At 46.7% G+C, this 18355-nt stretch overlaps 1 protein-coding gene across 8 annotated transcripts in view; it reads right to left on the bottom strand.

Moving 5' to 3' along the window:
• Window positions 1–727: 727 nt before the first annotated feature.
• ILDR2 (immunoglobulin like domain containing receptor 2) overlaps window positions 728–18355 on the bottom strand; it is a 34651-nt gene continuing 17023 nt past the window's right edge. For 2 of the 8 annotated variants that reach the window (XM_072025401.1, XM_027449373.3), the window contains exons 4-10: window positions 17674–17730; window positions 13168–13314; window positions 12242–12418; window positions 7004–7117; window positions 5168–5378; window positions 3557–4232; window positions 728–3031 (exon numbers count right to left, since the gene is read on the bottom strand). In XM_072025401.1, coding sequence (XP_071881502.1) covers window positions 2996–3031; window positions 3557–4232; window positions 5168–5378; window positions 7004–7117; window positions 12242–12418; window positions 13168–13314; window positions 17674–17730 — 1418 coding nt within the window. In that variant the 3' untranslated portion in view covers window positions 728–2995. Of the gene's footprint in view, window positions 3032–3556; window positions 4233–5167; window positions 5379–7003; window positions 7121–12241; window positions 12419–13167; window positions 13315–17673; window positions 17731–18355 lie in introns of all 8 variants that reach the window. The other 6 variants (XM_072025396.1, XM_072025385.1, XM_072025421.1 and 3 more) reach the window with 3 other exon arrangements.

Below are 18355 nucleotides of genomic sequence, written 5' to 3'. Positions count from 1 at the left end.
AGATTAAGTGCAGGAATCAGGCTCCCAACGCCTGCATCCTGCAGGTGCTCTGAACGATGGTGCAGGCACAAAGCTACCCTTACCTCCTCTCTGAAACAAGTGACTCCTCACGGCCCCTCCATCAGCCTCTGGCTCCCTGTTCCTCTCTGCTGCTTACCCAAGAGTCACAAGTCACTAGGGCTAGGTAGCTATGGAGATGAAAGCCCTGCTCTACGTCACCCTTTGCTTTCTGATATGGTCCATTTGGTGCCTGTGCAGATACATTTCCTGTGGGAAAAATAGAGATGGCTTCAGGACAGACACCATTAGTAACTGAGAACTCCTTCAGATTTGTATAGGGAGATACGAATGGGCTGCTAAAATACTTGGAAAATGTAAAATTCTAGAATAAAGGCACAGCCAACTGATGCATGTTGCCCAGATCTGACTTTAGGGAATTAAGACCTGCTCTTTTTTTTTTTTTTAAGGCTGTTTTTTTTTATCATCTGGTAAAACATGTAGAATCACTAATCATAAAATCTTCAGTACTATTCCAGGTACTTGGGTTCAAAAGAAATGTTGGACAGTTCTTACGAACAATTGTTTCTACGGTTAAAATTGTTCTCTTGAGAGAATTAGCTTACAACTACTTTTCTACATGCTAAGTAAATAAAATGTCAACTTCCTAAACACAGTGTGCAAATACACTAAAGTACCAGGCATCAAGCAAACAAAAGTGATTCAGATAAACGAGGGGAAGGATTTCATTTTTAATATACACAACTCATTCCTGAGGGCTTGATCAAATCAACTACAGTGACTGAGATAAGGGACAGACACAAATGAAATGAGATTTTGAAAGCTCTGGCTTTCAGAGTGATTTAAAAGATACAGGTATTCAGAGAATGTTAAATCACTGTTTTGGCCCCTTTCTGACACAATTATTGTTGCAGACACACATTCAAATCTCCATGTAAAATGGTTCCTGGGTCTGCTGAATGTCTGATGACAGGACAGCAGGATAAACTCCCCTAAAATCAGAACGTAGAGGTTCCCAAGGTTTTTCATTCCAACAAAACGTTAACAGTTTTGCTGGTTGTATCAGCATATGTCAGAGGTGAAATATTTAATTTTAAATGGCACGTATTGTATTCTTCTCGAGGCACTGGAGTTGAGATGGAAACCACCTGCCAGCCTTTTGTTAACCATCCTGTGGTTCTCCTAGGAACATATGTTAAAGATGAGAAAAGATCAAAATACTTACAGTTTTGTCTCTCCAGCCATAATGCAAAGCAGAGGCAGGTACAGTATGCCCCTACAGGATAATCCTTTGGCCAGGAAGACCCAGGACTAGAATTTACAAATCTGCACTCACCACTAGAGAAGCGTGGAGAAGACATCCTTGTGTCATTCACCTAGTGTGAAAAACTGGAATGTCCTGACAGCTGTGGAGATCATTCACCCTCTCCTCTGACCATTCCTGGTGAACTATATGGCGAAGGAGTAGTACAGAAAGTAATCTGCAATTTTTATGGAGAACTGCAGTGATGTTCATTAATCCAGTGTTCAAATACGTATTGCTAGAGTGAGCACCTAACAAATTTGAGGCCAGGTAGCTACCAAACTTCCAGAGTTAAGAAAGATGGCATTTCAGAAGCTGACAGTGTCCATAACACAATATGGCACTAAATCGTTTCTAGGCCTGACAGCAATCAAGATACTGGACCTTAAAATATTCCCGCCATTTTCCCTCACATTATGAATTTAGCAGCTAAAATTTAAAGAAATGACTGCATTATACCCTATGAAATCCAGAATGTAAGGCTTCCAGATGGTGCGAAGCACTCACTTCTAAATTCAGCTGTTCCTGAGACAACAGCCACTAAAATCATGTCACAACTGTAGTGACTGAAACAAGTGTAATTGAAAAAAGTGATTTTCAAAGCTTGTGTTCATCCACAGCATTAATTCTTTCTCCGTTGCTCTTACTGCTCTGTTCAGTGCCTGAGAACAATGACCAGAAAAGAGTGATACCAATAGCACAGAATGAAGATCTGCAGCCTTCTCACTGCAATTTTTCCCCTTTTGCTTCTTTAAAACAAAAAGGCCACTATGCAGAGAGGTCTGGTGGTGCTGGAAGCAGAACGCCAGCAAAACTAGAGCACTGCTTCTGATATGGTGGTGTAAATGTTCTAGCTTGAAGCTCTACAGGGCCATAGCTCAGCTGCAAGAAAATGCAACTTTATCAAAACAAATCACAGTTGGGGACGGGGGAGAAAAACACATCATGCTCTCATCACAAGAAAAGCTACTTTGATCCACTTTCAAAACAATACATCAATCTCACTTGCAACTCTCATCACAAAATGAACATAACTAAATATATTGAACAAACCAGCCCATACTTGTCTCTGTCTCTCTCTCTCTGTTCAGCCCTTGCCACAGAAACACCTCATCAGTCCCTGCTCTATGGTGTCTGAAAGGATGTAGATTTTCTTTCATAATTTAGGGCCTGATCAACTGGAGGCGGTCTGCAGCTGTAAGAACGAGGCCTCCTCCCAGCATGGGGATGATGCTGAATAGGCTCCAAGTATAAGCATGGGATGATATTGATCCAAACAGAGAAGAGAGGAGACAGAGAGAGCAAGAGGTATGCACACGGGCCTCTCCCTGCACGTGAGACAGGGCAAGAGGCACAAAGGCAGCCTTGCTCGTAGTTCAGGGCTGCAGGGGCAGCAGGGCCATGGCTGCCTTCCAGCGCAGAATGGAGGATGCCAGAGAGAGCCCTGGCCTCATTTTCTTTGCAGACTCCCAGAGCCTCTGAGATCAGGTGCTGTTCATGGGAGTCTGTCTCTTAGGAGAGCCTCTGCTCCCCTGATGAAATAAACGATTTGAACTGAGTCCGAGACTGGTGGCTGCAAAGGTTCACGGGGGCCTGTTTTGCTTGTTGCTCTGTATCTTTTCCACCACAGTCACCTCGTGGTATCCAGCCCATCAACATGACATGTCCACAACTTCACACCACGAGGGACATCCTCGTTGGGAAATCGTTCTGAGAGGAAAGAGAGGAGACAAGTGTCAATAGGAGAGCACCCACAGAACGGACAAAGAGACAGATGTAGCTTCGACAGAGACACAACTGGAGAGTGACAACTTTTTCAGGCTCACGCCCCTGTTCTTTCTTGCACAGGCCACTTTGCTCAGGGCCAAGACCCAAGCTCTTGGCTCCCCCTCCCCAACAGCCACAGTCTCATCAGCCCTCACGAGCCCTGACTGGAGCAGGATGTTTCTCACTTGCTGGCATTCTGGGTGACAGATGCCTTTGGTGTGCATGGCACACGTGCACAGGGCCATGGGCATGCACCCACAGGCATCTGTCACCTCACCCCTTTCATAATGATCCCACTGAGGTCTCTCGCAGGGTTCCTCATGCTATCTGGGGTTCCCCACACTCTGACTCCATCCACACTCTGCCCTCTCCTGGAGAGCCCCCTGCTCCTAAACTCTGCTTTGTGACCCCCGCCTGGCGGCTGATGCCTCAGCGTATCTGGATCAGGAGCACCAGACATGGCCTCACTGTTTTCTTGGGCTCCTTTTTCCTCTTCTTGTCAGAGGCGTTGAGGTAGGCCTGCTCCCTGGCCCGGTACGAAGGGCCTCGGCTCAGCTCCCTCTCGCTGTAGGGAGGCAGGGTGTCCTCCCCATCCTCCTGGTCAGACGACTGTGACTGTGACTGCTGCTGCGATGGCTCGGGCTTGTAGGTAGAGGGTGGTGACCAGGCGTAATACGTTCCCCCTCCTCTCTGGCTGGGCTGCGAGCTCAGCTTTGAGGGGGTTTCACAACGGTCACCGCTTTCATCGTAGCTCCGGGATTTCCTCTCCAGGACGCTGCTGAGGTAGGAGTGATCGTATTTCTGGCTCCCTCCGGGCGTCCGGCTCACCAGCCGGGGCAGGTGCTTCTCCTCGTGGGCCCGTCTGCGGGGCGGGCTGTACGACCAGCCCCGATCCGAGTCCGTCAGCGGCTCTCGGTTCCCCCTGCTGCGCTTGGTGTAGTACTCCTCCAGGGAGCTGTCCTGGTGGTGCAGCCCTCCGCCACGCGACTCCGAGCGCTCGAAACGCCGAGTCTCCTGGCTGTCCGCCCGCCGGGCCCGCTGGCTGTAGGACTCCGCGAAGGCTGCCAGCTCGTCCATGGAGACGGCCGGCACTCCCACAGAGAAGCTCTTACGGGACAGCATCTCGGACTTGGATCTCTGCTGGCTGGAGGAGGAAAAAGGTAGGGTTAGAGGCCAGGATTCAGCTGCACTCATCCCCTCGGCAGCCTTCAGAGACAATGGAGGGAAGCGGGCGCTCCTGGGACATGAATCATCTGACCTGTTTTCATCCCCTTCTGTAGGAAGAGATGTATCACATCCTAGAAAAGCCTACTTCTCTCTGCTGACTGTAAGGGCAGCCTAGTGTGGAGAGCTCAGATTCTACAAGCCTAATGTTACCCAGAGATTAACCCCGGGATGCACCGTCCTTGTCCTCCGCTATGCAGGGCTGAACTTCCTTTCTTCCCTTAGCCCCAGCACTTTTAGGTCTATGTCCTGCTGGGAAAACTCAAGAACCTGGCTACAGAAGCTCACAGGAGGGCAATTATGAAGCAGGTTTAAAGGGAGTGAACTGGCACAAGAGCCCAGTACTGAGGGAAATAAATACCTGCCATTGCTTTTGGGGGACTGGGCTGCTGGTATGAGGGAAGAAGCACATGATATCTCTTCTAGGTGCCAAAGTGCCGGTCCTTTAGACCTGGAATACAGGTCTTGCTGCACCAAAGCACCAGGGTGTGATTCCTAACACAGTGCACCAGCACTGAGAATTGCCTGAGGCATCAGGTACAGATCTCAATGAAGCACTTTGAGAAGGCGACTTTGTTTCTTATCTATCTCACTTTGCCATCCTACCTGGAATGGTGTCAGTACCTAGCACTGCCCAGCTGGGGAGGCTCCAGCAGACCTGTACGAATCAGATCAATTCTGTCCTCATCTAAGACATCTTCCATCTCCACCTTTCTCTCCAGCTGCAACCCCTCCATCCTACTAGGCTGGACCAGAGCAGCAGGACATGGAGAAGAGCTACCAGTATATCTGTCCCATCTCCTTAACTTACTACTTTGGCAGGTACAGTAACCTCCCAGACACAGCACTCCTCACCTGTGCCGGAAACTGTCCCTCTCATCTCTGTAATCAGAGACAGCCTGTGACCTTGATGTGCTGCCCCCGCCGATCACTCCTGCCCAGTACTCAGCATCCCCATCCAGGTCTCCTGCTGGAGGCAGAGGTTTCCTCCGCGCCTGGCGGTACGGCTGTCGGAAGTTCAAGTCGTCCTCATGCAAGGAGCTGAGTTCAGAGATGGTGTTGTTATCTGAAGGGGAGGATGCAGAAAGGAAATGAGATAGGCATCACCTAGTAGCATATGGGAGAGAAGAGAGGACTGGAAGGCTGTGGAAAGCCTGGCTGCAGATTTCTCAGACAGAAGCTGAACTGCCCTCCAATAAAAAAAAAAATCAAAATGGAACCCAAGGTCCAAACCCTTGTGTGATCCTGCCTGAGACTCCTGGGGCTGTTTGGACACATAGCTGGTGTTGGACCTACAGGTCTTCTGAACTGGTTAACCAGTAGCCAGATGGGATATTCTAAGGGTATCTCAACTGGCATCAGATGCTTGTGTTCGGACAACAAAGTTCAGTCTTTGTGCAGAAATCCCCCCTCAGCCCTGCTTCACTAGCACATGTGAGCTCAACACCCTCACGAGGTGGGCACTGTGCTTGGTGGTGCATCATCCCAGCAATTGTGCCACCTCCCCCTTTCCTGGTGTGAGACAAGCTGGCTCTGGATTTGGCCTGACTTGCTTAGTTAAAACAAAAACAACCCCCTCAAAAAAAAAATTTAAAAAAGTAAGAGACTGTCTGAATCACTGTCAGTCTCTACCCTGTCAAGCACATTGACATCTGGAGGCCTGACATACCAATCTGGAGAGGTCTTTTTATAGTAAATCTTGTGGGTGGAGAAGACAGTGTGCTCAGCAATGACTGTTTTAGAAGTACATATAATTTCTTAGTTATGCCTAATCAGTACAGAGCCTTGATGTAATGTCATTCCCTAAAACCCCTACCTTCATTGATTTGCAGGATCTCACGTGTCTGTTTTAAAAGAGCCTCTGCCAGTGCCTAAGATGGGCTAGCTCTGCATCAGTCAGATGCTGCATGGAGGAACCAAGCCCCCGAGCCTGCTGTTGTCCTCAGAACAGCTAGAGGACGAACACCAGCACTGCAGGCCCTCCTTGTGCACATAAACTGTCCCACCACTGCACCCCTCCTAATGTCTCCTAATGCAGGAAGATCCTCGCTATGGTTTGTGCTGACACCCATTAAACACCCCTTCAGTCTTTATTTAGGAGAATAAAGCCTGCAAGAGGCTATAGGCAGACAGTGAGGAGTTCCATGCAGAAGCTCCTTTCTGAGCTTGCATCATGCCCCCCCCTTTCACTTGGCAGTGTCTGACTGCCAAGCCATCAGAGCTGCTGCTCATAGCGCCTCTGATCTTATGTTGACCAGTGTCACCAAACCTCCTGGCAATCTCCTTGCTTACTGAAATCTTTCTTGTAGTCCCTATTGCAGGGCAACAACCACTCCAAACTACCTTTATGTATCATTCGAACCATACCGAGGACACCGCAGCACACAAAACAGACCTGGCTTTTCAGACCATGATGATCCAAAAGTTCAATTGCCCAAGCAGCCAATTTTCATGATAGTCTGAGTCTCCCACACCTTGTTCAGTCTAATGAAGAATGATTATTAGGTGACCAGTAACTCTTTAAAATCAGAACACATCTGTAGATTCCTAAGATCCAGATTTTATCCATCCCAAGATTAACATCCTAGAGGCTTTAGGCTTTAATACAAAGCCAGTGAACCTTTAGCTATGAATTTGCAGGGTACTTTTCAGGTCAGTGAAAAACAAAATCAAACCGTTCTCATTCCTCACATCGTTCTCGCATCCTCCGAGCTGGGTCAAACTGAGCCAGTTCTTTCTCGACATAGTACAGCACCTTCATGGAGTCCCTTTCCTTGTCAGTCTGGATCCTGTACCCTTTGCGCACTGCTGGGGAGAAACGAAAAGAAAAGGATTTAGAGGAAAACACATTTAAGTTTGAGGAGACTTTCAGACGACATTGCTTCTACAGTTGAGCTCACATTTGCAGGCAGGTAGGCTGCATCTTCCAAAACAGTGAGTCAGTCCTTGCTTCAGAAGAAATTTGTCTCTAAGGTGGGATGTGAAGTTGTGAGCAGCTGCATCGTTTAGAAAGTTTGCAGCAACAGCAAAAAAAGGCTTGGAAATGCCCAATCTGTACAGCCAAATGCATCAAGTGGTGACACTGCCACAGTGATTCCACCTCCTACAGAGGATGGCAGGGAGAAAGGTAGAAGTCGCTTCCCCTTTCTTAGCACTACTGAAAGGATTTGTCATGGTATGGGAGAAGCAGTGCCAGAAGATCAGGCTTCCTCTATGCAGCAGAGGCTGTGAGCTCCCAGGCTGCAGGGGAAGCAGGTGGCTGAGCATGTGGGAGCTGTCACTCTGCAGGAGCGCTCCACACTCCCCAGCCCTACGAATTCTGCTCACACAGGTTGAAAAGCATGTGGCAGGAGATGCTCCAGAACACGGAAGGAAACATAGAAAGTCCCACAAAGCACATCGCACTGAGATCTATACCAAATCCAATAATGGGGCCAATCAGGTCACTGGGTAACTGTGAAACTGCTTGCTCTGGCACTCTTTACATGCTGCATTTTACAGAAAAGGTAGGTTTCACACAGGCATTAGGTGCTTGACTCCACTTGCGGGGGAAGTCTGGACAGCTTTTTTGGCTTTATCACCTTCCTGTGTAGAGAAGAGAAGCTCCTACACACCCAGAGCCTCAGCAGGTCTAATTCTGGCAGGCTGGCTCTATGCATGCTTTATGTGCTAAGCCTATGAATAGCCCGGCTACCTCAAGGCCAGTCTACAGGCAGCAAGCAAAAAACTCCACCTATTAGGACTTTGAGGAAAATAAGGCTTCTGTAGCAGATTGTTTAAGAAACGTCTCAGCCTGGGGCTATTCGAAGATTGACAGAAACACAGGTCTCAGTCCCAAGGAGCTAACCCTGAAACTCAGCCTCATTAGAGCACTGCTGTAAGGATGAGTTGCACAGGGTTAGTGTGTTCCCCCGTGTGAAAACTGCAGCATTGCACGAGCCCTCCTCTTGACACACTATTTTAAAAAATACTTGGACAGTGGTAGTGAGCCAACCTCTTCCTTCTGCTTTATCCCATACCCCGATACATCAGTACCTAACATATGGGTTTGGTAGTACGTTGCATAGTATGCAGTGTGGGCTGAACAAGGACTTGGCAGAGGTATTCTTAGGCACCTTCTGTCCTAAACTGCTGCGCTTGTGCCTGTGCACTATGAAATAACCATGCTCTGCCTCAGAAATGGCTGTGCCATAGAAACTGGTGGAACGATTCCTGTAATAATCCTGCAAATTGCTTCAGGAGGAAGTGCTTTACCGTGGATTTTAAATGTGTATATGTAAATTACCAGATCTTGAAATATTGCCTAGTGTATTTGTATTTGGGAAAGGTATTAGGTGTTAAAATGTAGTACAGGTCTCTCACAGTCCTGCTTTCAACATGTCTCCAGGACAAACCCAGATAGCTCACCTGATGGCAGTCTACAGTTTCACAGTTGTTTATCATCACCATAAATATGTGTACAATGATTGTAAATGCACACCATGACTTACAGAACACAAGGAACCCTGCCTCTGCCTTCCAAAGTGGAAGACCAGCATGTCTCTCCAGGTCAGGTTGCTGCTACAAAGAGGAGCTGGACTGACTGGCCTCAGAAGTGGTGACTCCTGCTGCACTGACACAGCACAAGCAACAGCACTGCAAGTTCTCCGCTTTGCCTCACCATCACAGTTGACCTCTGGTCTGATACGCTGCCAGCAAAGAGTCATCTCACTGTTCTTCCTTCCAATGCATCTCCTAGGAGCTCAGCTGAGCCACCACCTCATTTTTACACAGGCCAACAACCAAACATTTGCTGGAAATGACTCTGACCTACTGATAGTCTTTGGGGAACTTGAGCAGGCAGCTTCCAGATTCTGTCGCACAAGAACCACTAATCATGCTGAAGCTGTGCCAAGTATCTATTTGGGCAACATCTTCAGCTCCTGGAACTGATGGGAGAATTAGCTCGGCTTCATGCTAGCTTCATGCTTGACTTGTTATTGCAGCTATGTATCAAAAGGAAAGTGACTTTCTTGGGTAATTCTGTAAGCATCCAGAAATTAACTTTGGAATTAAATCTGCAAAGATGACTGTGAGCAGCCCATAAAAAGGCTTTTCCATTACAGATAAGGCATATTTTGTCTCTACATTTATTTATTAAATACTTCCGGCAGTGATATTGAATGCTCAACTTATTAAACCTCTTTATTATTCCTTCGTGTGAGATTCAAAGATATTATTGCTTCCTCCTCATACCCTTCTTCATCCATAAATTGCCAAAATCCTTTAATAAGGTCTGCATATTTTTAGACCCATCTCAATTATAAGGAAATGAAGATGCAAAGATGTTAAGCACTTGTCCAGAACCATTCCATTAAGTCAAAGGGAATGGAACATTCTTCCCTGTTAGAGCATATTTTCTTCTCCTGAACAGTTCATAAATTTCTAATGCTTAATTTGTGTAACTATGGACACTTTTTTTATTCTTCTGTGGGTGGAACCAAGTCAGACAAAACTGTAAACTGTTTCCCTCCCCAGAAAGGACAGCACTACTATTTTTTTCAGGCAAGCGTGGTTAGGAAGCAAGTGATTTGTCATCCTTTTCTTTTTTTTTTTTTCACTTTCTATACTGGAGGTCTAGAGTTCAGCTCTCAAATTAAAAGCTTCCCTGTGCGCATGGTTTAGGGAATCTATGCCAGAGTCTCCAGGTAACCACTGCATTTAAAATAGAGAGCATACATCCTAAATTATGTGTTGCCAGCAGTCCTAAATACGAAAAACGAACGTTCGTTTTTATTTCCTGCTCAGCCCTAAGTTCAGGACCGAGTTCCTAAGCTTCACTGGAGCTTTGTCACATGGCGTTTATGTAACTGTAGGCAAATTTTTCAAATATTCTCGTGCCTTAGTTTGCTCACTAGATCACCTCACAGGGGTCAGCTACAAGCACACAAGCTAACTAGGGCAAAGGCTGTGCTTTCTAGACCGGCAGCCAGGATTACAGAATCCTCCAGTCTCCATCCCCTAGCGCTTCTGATCCTATTGACCATTTTTAAACGAACTAGACAGAAGTTTTTGGTATCAAAGATAGCAAGTTTTTACAAGTTTCAGATCAGACCTACAATAGCTGTGTGGAGGATGCAGAGACCATAATTAGTGCTCCTTCTGAGCAAAGACCTTCATTATCCATTCAACTATTATCTGTTTTGTTTAGCCTGCTGTCTGGCCAACCAGCAAATAAGCAGCTTGGACGAGCCATGTAACGTGTTCTCTCCTCTACTGCATGTAATTAGGGGATATTCTGGAATGATAACAGAGCTTAAGAGACAAGGAAGAGAGCGCAGGGCATCAACCTCCGTTAGCTTCTCATTTAAATATTATTTAAATAATAATAAAAAAAAAAGCTTAAGAAACTGTGTTGCCTCTCCACAACAGTTAAAATTCACTATAGTAATAGTTTTACTTGCAATATGTAGTATTGCCTGTCAAATACTGAGTTGAAGGTTTAAGTCTTGACAGCTTGATTCAGATTATATAATAAATGCATTTTTTCCGTGTAATAACCATGGATGCTAAGAGCCATTCCATTTGGTTTCTAAACACATCCAGTTTTTATTCAGCATTTGTGCTCTGCTAGTAAAGCACAGCAGAGACAAGCACTGGGTTTGTGATTTGACTCTTAAAAAATCCCTAAGGTTCCCACAGCCAACACCGTGTTCTACAAGCAGTGACATTTTGCACAAGAGAAAAAAAAAAATAAGCACTGTGGCTTGTCATTCATCATTTTCTGACAAAGATTTTTGAATTGGGTACATTCTGCTTTGGATCAGTGACTGATTTATTTCCTATTTCAAAATGCACCATTCCAGAGCTCTGTTTTGATTTTGGTGGGAAAAAAAAAAAAGTATGACTTGAATGAAAATACTTCTATTAATTCTGGAAAGGTTAATATATTGAGTGGAGCAGGGGAAGAATGTGGAAGGTTATTCCAAAAGCTTAATTATTTGAGTAGGCTACTTGGTTGTGGAACTTTTTGGAACTGTCTTATCAACACACTGTCATGAGTAAATTTAACAATTGACAATTAGTGCAGAGCTTTCAAATCAGACATATGTCTGGATCAAGGGCTAACATACTGTGTCAGTTTGGTGACTATCTTGGTAAGTCACTGCTGCTGCTGCAGTATGTTTGAGTTCAGGCAGACACTCTGGCCCTGAAATGCTCCTAGGATGTGGCTAAATAGCCATTCTCTTCTTCCTTGAAGGCAACTTCCTTTACAGCAGAAGTGACCCTCACTGAGATAGAAGCACCATACTCATATTCTCTCTGTCTGACATTGATCTGTAACTCCCTTCCAGTTAGAAGCCTTTTACCACTCACATTTCATAAATGGGAAGGCTGAACAAGCCAAGCGACCTACTGACTTCTGTAAGGTATGGGAGGGGATCCAGCTGCAAATGCTCTTGGGCAGAAATGACAAGGGAGCACGTACCTGCGCTCAAATTGCTACAGGGACAGTAAAACATGCTGCAGCAAAAACTGCTGCCAGAGGAGAAGCAATGCTCTACACACAGCAGCAAAAGCAGTTTACCAAGACAGAGCAGCTTGCAAGGCATCGGCTCTAAGGGGAAAACAGCCACTGCCTCTGCTCTCCTGCAACCACCTTCATTCATCCTTTCCTCTCCTGCAAGCAAACGTTTAGAAAGGGGCCCAGAGCACGAACCTGGCCTCTGGTTCTCTGCTGGTCTAATTCAGTACCCCCAAACAAACATTTTACTGATGGCACTAGAGAAGTTGGCCCACATGGCCCTAAGGGATGCAAATGTCATTGTCAGCACCAGGATTAAAATGCAGTTTGTCTGTGTTTATCCTGTTCAAAGATGCTTGCCCCTCCCATTCGCAGCCCTGCTCCCAGGAAGAGGACTGAATGCTGTGCTTGGCACTGCAAATTACCATTTTGGCTTCCTCCAGTGGCGTCGCTTGGGGCTAAGGGAGGTGGGTGCGACTTGTCCATCAGCACAGCAGGAGATGGGACACCAGCCACAGGGACGCTGGGGATGTAGTATGGACCTGGCATGGAGGAGACCGCAGGAGGGTACCCTGCCTTTGCTGCCTTGCCTGCTACGTACACTGAAAAAGAAAAAACAGCAGTCAGCATCACACCAGCCTCCCCCAGACCCACACGGCTTGTGGCAGAAACCTGCACATCGCTGACATTGGTGACAACCCAGCAGGAGACAACTGGACAAGTGAAATGACAGGGGCCGATATGAATTTCTCTAAGCCTCAAATAGCACTGAGGGGTGTTTTAAAAGTGCTCACGGCACATCGTGTGAACACTCCAAGACGCCCAACATCTGGAAGATACCTGGCATGTTATAGCCAGCATTTCTGCTGCCACAACTTAGTGGCAGTTAAGCTTTAACAACAACTCTTGTCTCAAGCTGCAGGGATGAGGCTCATGAAGCTTGACAGATCTGCCTGAACCTGACCGGGAACCTTGCTGGGTTGCAAGGATTTTGCAGTGTTGCAGAGGGCAGCTGCTTCGCACTGTTGGGAAGAAACCTCCCAGGATGCTTTTAGCTCTGCCCCCGCAACACTCACCGACATGACAGCAACTTTGGAAGGGGAGCGTGACACTGTGGAGAAGCAGACACAGCTGCCAAGGCAGGGAGGCCTCGGAGAATCACATTTGTAATTAACTTTGAGCGCTCAAGCATTGAGCAATAGGTCAGATGCTTCACTCCCTGAGAACTAGTTCTAGAGTCAAGCAGAGTGCTCAGGGCAAAGGAAGCAACATTAGCACATTCTCCTCCTGTTCTGCCAGGGAGCAGAATAGGTAAAGGAGATCCGTGCCAGGCCTGGACGGGGTCACTCACGCGCCCGGGGACAGCAGCAGGATTCAGGACAGCAGGGGCAGCGGACGTAACAACAGCAGCTGTGTGGGCAGCACTGGCACCAGCAGATCCCCACCAGGAGGAAGAACAGGAACGCGCCCAGGATCACCAGGCCCACAAAGACCCACTCTGGAAAACACGGGGAGAAAAAGAGATACTTACAGGATTGCACATCGCTGGGGAAGCGAACAGCAGCAACATCATCCCAGTGGAGAGCACAGGGGCAGAATAGATGGTGGGGCTTTGTATAGAAACAGACTCCCTCCTGGTTTAGGACCATGTCAAAGCAGAAATGGCACATGGCAGTGAGAAACAGAGCTACCAAAATGTGGTCCCTTCTCAGCCTCTCTGGCAGGCTCAGAGGAAACCCTTCATCCCGTGGCAGACCTGTACAAATGCTGCAGGACATGCCCTATTAGCATCTGGGTCTCATTAAAGACTCATTCTTCTCAGCCATGTTCATGCCCTGCTTATGTGTTTGTTCCCTACCCATATTCCAGTTTTAATGGGACAAACGACGGTGAAAAGCAGGCTATAAATAGCCCAGTAAATGAGCCAGGCCTGCCCCTTCACAACTAGGCCCACGCACACAATTATTCTTTTGAATGTGCTGAACGAACATCCTATTCAGGCGCTGCAGCCAGCCAGGAAACCTAACAACCACTTTTTCTTTTTCTTTTTTAATTTTCACTGAAGCCTCAGATGAAGTCTGTACAAGTGACAGGGCAAAAGGGACGGTCCACAAAAACCGTGATGGGGCTGTAATGGGCTCTATTTACATTGCATGGAAAGGGGAGCTAGGAAAGGTCCCTAACACTCTGCTGCCAGGAAATCTGTAGCAGCAGCAGCAGCCAAGGTGAGGGCAGGTGCCCTGCCTGCCATGGGGCAGCTCTCAGCCTTTCACTTCACCGGGGATGGTGGGCACATGGGTGCACGTGTTGCCACATGGCAGTTCCCTGGATCAAGGGAATGGTCAGCAAATGCATGTGGACCAAGAAATTTCAAGACTTTGAATGCAGAGGAAGCCTGGAGTTGGTTTTACATCAGAGAGATGTACCAGCCTATCTGGAACTCAGCCCACTGGTGAGGGAAAACCTGCGGGGAAAGACACCAGAGGTCCCCAGGTGGTTCTTCAACCACCTTGGAAAGATGGCAAGAAGGCAAAGAAAGAAGCGGTAGGGCTGCTCAGCAGTGAGGTGGGGTTTACACCATGAAAAGCAGCAGCAGCAAGCCACTCTTTCTGAACAGAAGTCAAGCATCCTCTACGTGGCCTCCTGGCACAATGGGATTTGGGCTGCAGAAGGGTTGGTACAAGAGCTGCAATGCAAGGATGGAATGACACTAAGTGAAATGAAAAGTCGAGGAAAAGGTTGCTCAGCTTGGAACAACCAAAATACAATTACTTCTAGTTCTTAATAAAACGCAAAAAAGAGAGATCTCATTTTTGATTCATCCACGGCGTTGTTTGAGCAGAAGCAAAATTCTTTTCTTTGTTAGCATTTTCCTTCACTCTTCTACAAATAATTGCCTTTTGTAAATGCAATTTTTAATTTCAAACTTATGAACGTCAGTGAAAGATCTGGCATTTACAAATCAAAACACTTCATTTCAGAAGTGTAAAGTGAAACATTTTATGTTTTTTGAATATTTGATTTCTCTCTTGGCTGAAACAGATGAATTTCATTTAAACTTGCAGATAATTTTGGTCCTTGTGGAATATTTTTTGGTGAAGTTACTCTATGTTGAGAAAAACTCAGCTAATGAATAAGGAAATAGCTGGAGGGAAGCATTCATGAATGGAAAAGTAACAGCTGATAGGAAATTGTTAATACAGTTCCTCAGGTACCAGTTCTAGGAGCCATCTTGTTTAAATGTTTGCATGAATGACCTTGACACAGAAAATAAGAATGCATTAATGCAACTTAAGGGGAAGAGGTAGGGAAGCATTACCAACAAAGATGAAGACTAGAATATCTTATAGAAAGGGCAAGTTGTCCTTGGGCAGGCCTACAATAAGAAACATGTAACACAGCATATATATGCTGAATTTCAGGGTGTGCGGCAATACTTCCAGGGTCACACATTCAAGGATCAAGAACAGTTTCTGCTGTGAACAGGACTTCATTTCTTGAAAGCAACCAAAAAATAAAGGACACGCTATACTATTCCATCACAGGACAAGTGTAACCACTTGGGCTTTACAGCCACAAAAATTGTAATTGTAATCCTGTGCCCCACAAAGGAGGAATTTCCAGTAGTGTTAAGGAATGCCTTCATACAAGGCCTCCAAGTAACTTCATCTGAAGTTACTGACATTATACAACCCTGATCATCTTTGTACGAGAAAAGATGGATTCAGGCTGCAGCTCATGCAAAGCAGGGATTCAAGAGCAAAGAACAGATTCGACAGCCTGCCTCGTACAGAGAGAGCAGAAGCTTGCTGCGTTAGCCTGTCATGGAGAAGGCTGTGAGCAGACATAGTCGCTGCCTGGAGATACGCTAGGAGCATGAATGCTAGGGGGAAAAGCAGTTATTATAGTTAAGGGTCCTAAATAAATGAGCATAAACAGGCTATGAGTAATGTAGAGGGAAGCTAGAAGCAGCACATCAAAGAAGGCAATCTGATGTGAGAGAGAAAGGCCAAAACCAGGCTACTTTTTTTTTTTTTTTTTTTTTATTTTTTTAAGTTTGCTAAGCTTATGAAAAGCATGAAATAATATGGTGCTTGGGATAGCATGTAAGACAGTAAGCCAGACTTCTTTCCCTATACTTCCAAAGTCTACGCCACTCTGAGCAGGGCAGAAGCTTGCTTCTGTCACATTCTTGTCATGAAATATTACTGCCTGATGGAAGTGGCCAGCCACAGCTATGCAATGCAGCTCAGGTGTCAGGTCTCCAGAGCTGTTAGTGAACTGTTCACTAATAAAGGATAAAAGCCTGGTGGAGGAAAAAAACAAACAGCAAGTCCACTGTAAGTGTACTTGTGGTCCTCCTGAAAATGTTCTAGGAGTATAAAAAGAGATCAGGTTAGTATATATGTTACGTGTTACTCAGCACTAGGAGAAAACATCTGAAATCCCTATCCCAGTCACAGGGAGAATTTGATCTCGCAGAGTTAGACCATTTGCTTCTGCGATAAGGTTAAGAAAACAGAAGAAGAGCTCACTGGCTCCTCCTGAATGCACAGAACCGGGAGTTCAACCAGTCTTACCTGCACTTCCCTAATCCTCACCCTGCTACAACAGCCATTACCTTCTCTCACTACCCTTCCAGATACAACTGTGTAACCCTGAGGTGTAAACCTTTACCAAGCTGAAACGCTATGAACTTCACTGTCTGGAAACTAGGGGTTTGTGCTTGCAAGAGGATCTGATTTTGTTAATTCAGATAACAGGTAATGCAGGTGATGTGTGGTCTGTCACTGCCTTTTATACTTTATTTTTTATACGTATGCAGTGGGGGTACCAGAAAGCTACCTGGCCAACATACAGGAATTGTACACCCATCCAATAGGACTGTAAATAGTGGGGAAAAAAAGGCATTAGGCAACAGAGAATCAATCTCTGTCTATGCTGAAAAGGCCAATCCCTCTCCTACCATGCTGAGCTTCCAGGGAGCTCTGGGTTTCACTGGAGGTGGAGGAGTGTCTGCCTTCTCTCCATTTGCATCTCTGGGACAGCTTTGAAAATAGCTTCACACATTTATATGGAGATGTATTTCTGCACAGAAGTGTGAAAGAATGCCTTCCTGGGCACTGTCAGGGGATGATCATGACTCTAGGGCTAGATGTTCCCACAGTTCTTCCCTTCCAAGGACAGCATGTTGCAGTCTGTTTCCTCTTTAAGGAGTGCCCCAGTTGGTGGCTCTCATTAGTTTGCCTAGCGAGGGAGTTGTCACGGGCAGAGACCCCTCGCAGCCGGCCCAGCCACCTGGAGTTACCTGGGACAATGTCCAGGACACACAGTGCAGGAGGACCCGTGCCACCGCCGGGTTGCTAGCCAGTGCTCTATTTCTAGCACCTCCTGTGCTGCCATCTGGGGCGATGGCTGTAACAGTACCTGCAGCACAGAGCCCAGGGAGGGGAAGCTACTGGTGCACGAGAGAGGATGACGTACAGGGCCATATGGGCACACGAGGCTGCTGAGGTCTCCAGGGGCTAGGGCAGCGTTGCCTTTGTTCTAGCTGAGAGCTTGATACAAAACTTCTTCTGCACTGGGCTGGCATTTCTGCTCTCACGCTGACCCTGGCACGGCATTAACCATTTCTCTGAGTCGCCTCCCAGCACGGCCGCTCCTCCCCCAGTCCCAGCATCAGCTCTCAGTTCTCAACCCAAGACACGTTCCCAGTAAGCAATAGGCTTTTTTCTCTTTCTTCCCCAGATAAAGTACACATAAGAGTAAAACGTACACCACACAAAAGATGCTGCAGAGGGATAAACAGACAAGATGACAGATGACTGCATAATTAAAGGGTGAAATGGCTGAATACCTGGCATAATCTCCACAGCAAAACTGGGCAAGAGATCAGCAAGCAGCCCTGTCCTGCCTAGAAAAGACAGAAGGAGGAGAAGAAGGAGAGAGGTTACTGCAAGAAAAACACACTTCCCAGCCCCTGCCTTTGCCACCAGTCCCCTTCCTCATCAGCCCACTCACACCCCTGGCAACCACAGATGTCATCGTGCTCAACGCCTGGTGTCTGCCTCAGCACCTCTACCATTTCTCTGCCCATGCATTTTATCAATTTCTCTCTTCACCAGCAGTGCTCGGGCGGAACAGAGCTTCTCTGAGTTAGGCACAAAATGACAAGAAGAGGGGGGTCCCCTTAGTGTGATTAGAAGGTAGCATCTTTCTGGAGTTATGCCCTACACATGCAAAACCCTCCTGGAAATACACAACATCCCTCCAACAGAAAGATTTGGTTTACTTTAAAAATATACTGATGCAGTTTGAATGGAGGTGCAACATCTTTAACCCATGTGGCCCCTGACAGCCACATGCATTCAACACCCACAGGTGGTGCCCTCCCTGTGGGGCTCTGCAGCTCCAGAGACAGCTCCAGGAAAGCCCAACTGTGAGTATGTGCCGCTTCTTTCCAGATGCACGAGCAGCTTGGTGAGGCTGTATAATATAAAGCCAACTCTGGAGTGAAGCAAACCAACCAGGGAAGGACT

Source organism: Anas platyrhynchos, chromosome 1 (assembly GCF_047663525.1).
Source record: "Anas platyrhynchos isolate ZD024472 breed Pekin duck chromosome 1, IASCAAS_PekinDuck_T2T, whole genome shotgun sequence".
Classification (NCBI taxonomy): Eukaryota; Metazoa; Chordata; class Aves; order Anseriformes; family Anatidae; genus Anas; species Anas platyrhynchos.
This window is presented reverse-complemented; position numbering and strand designations above follow the sequence as displayed.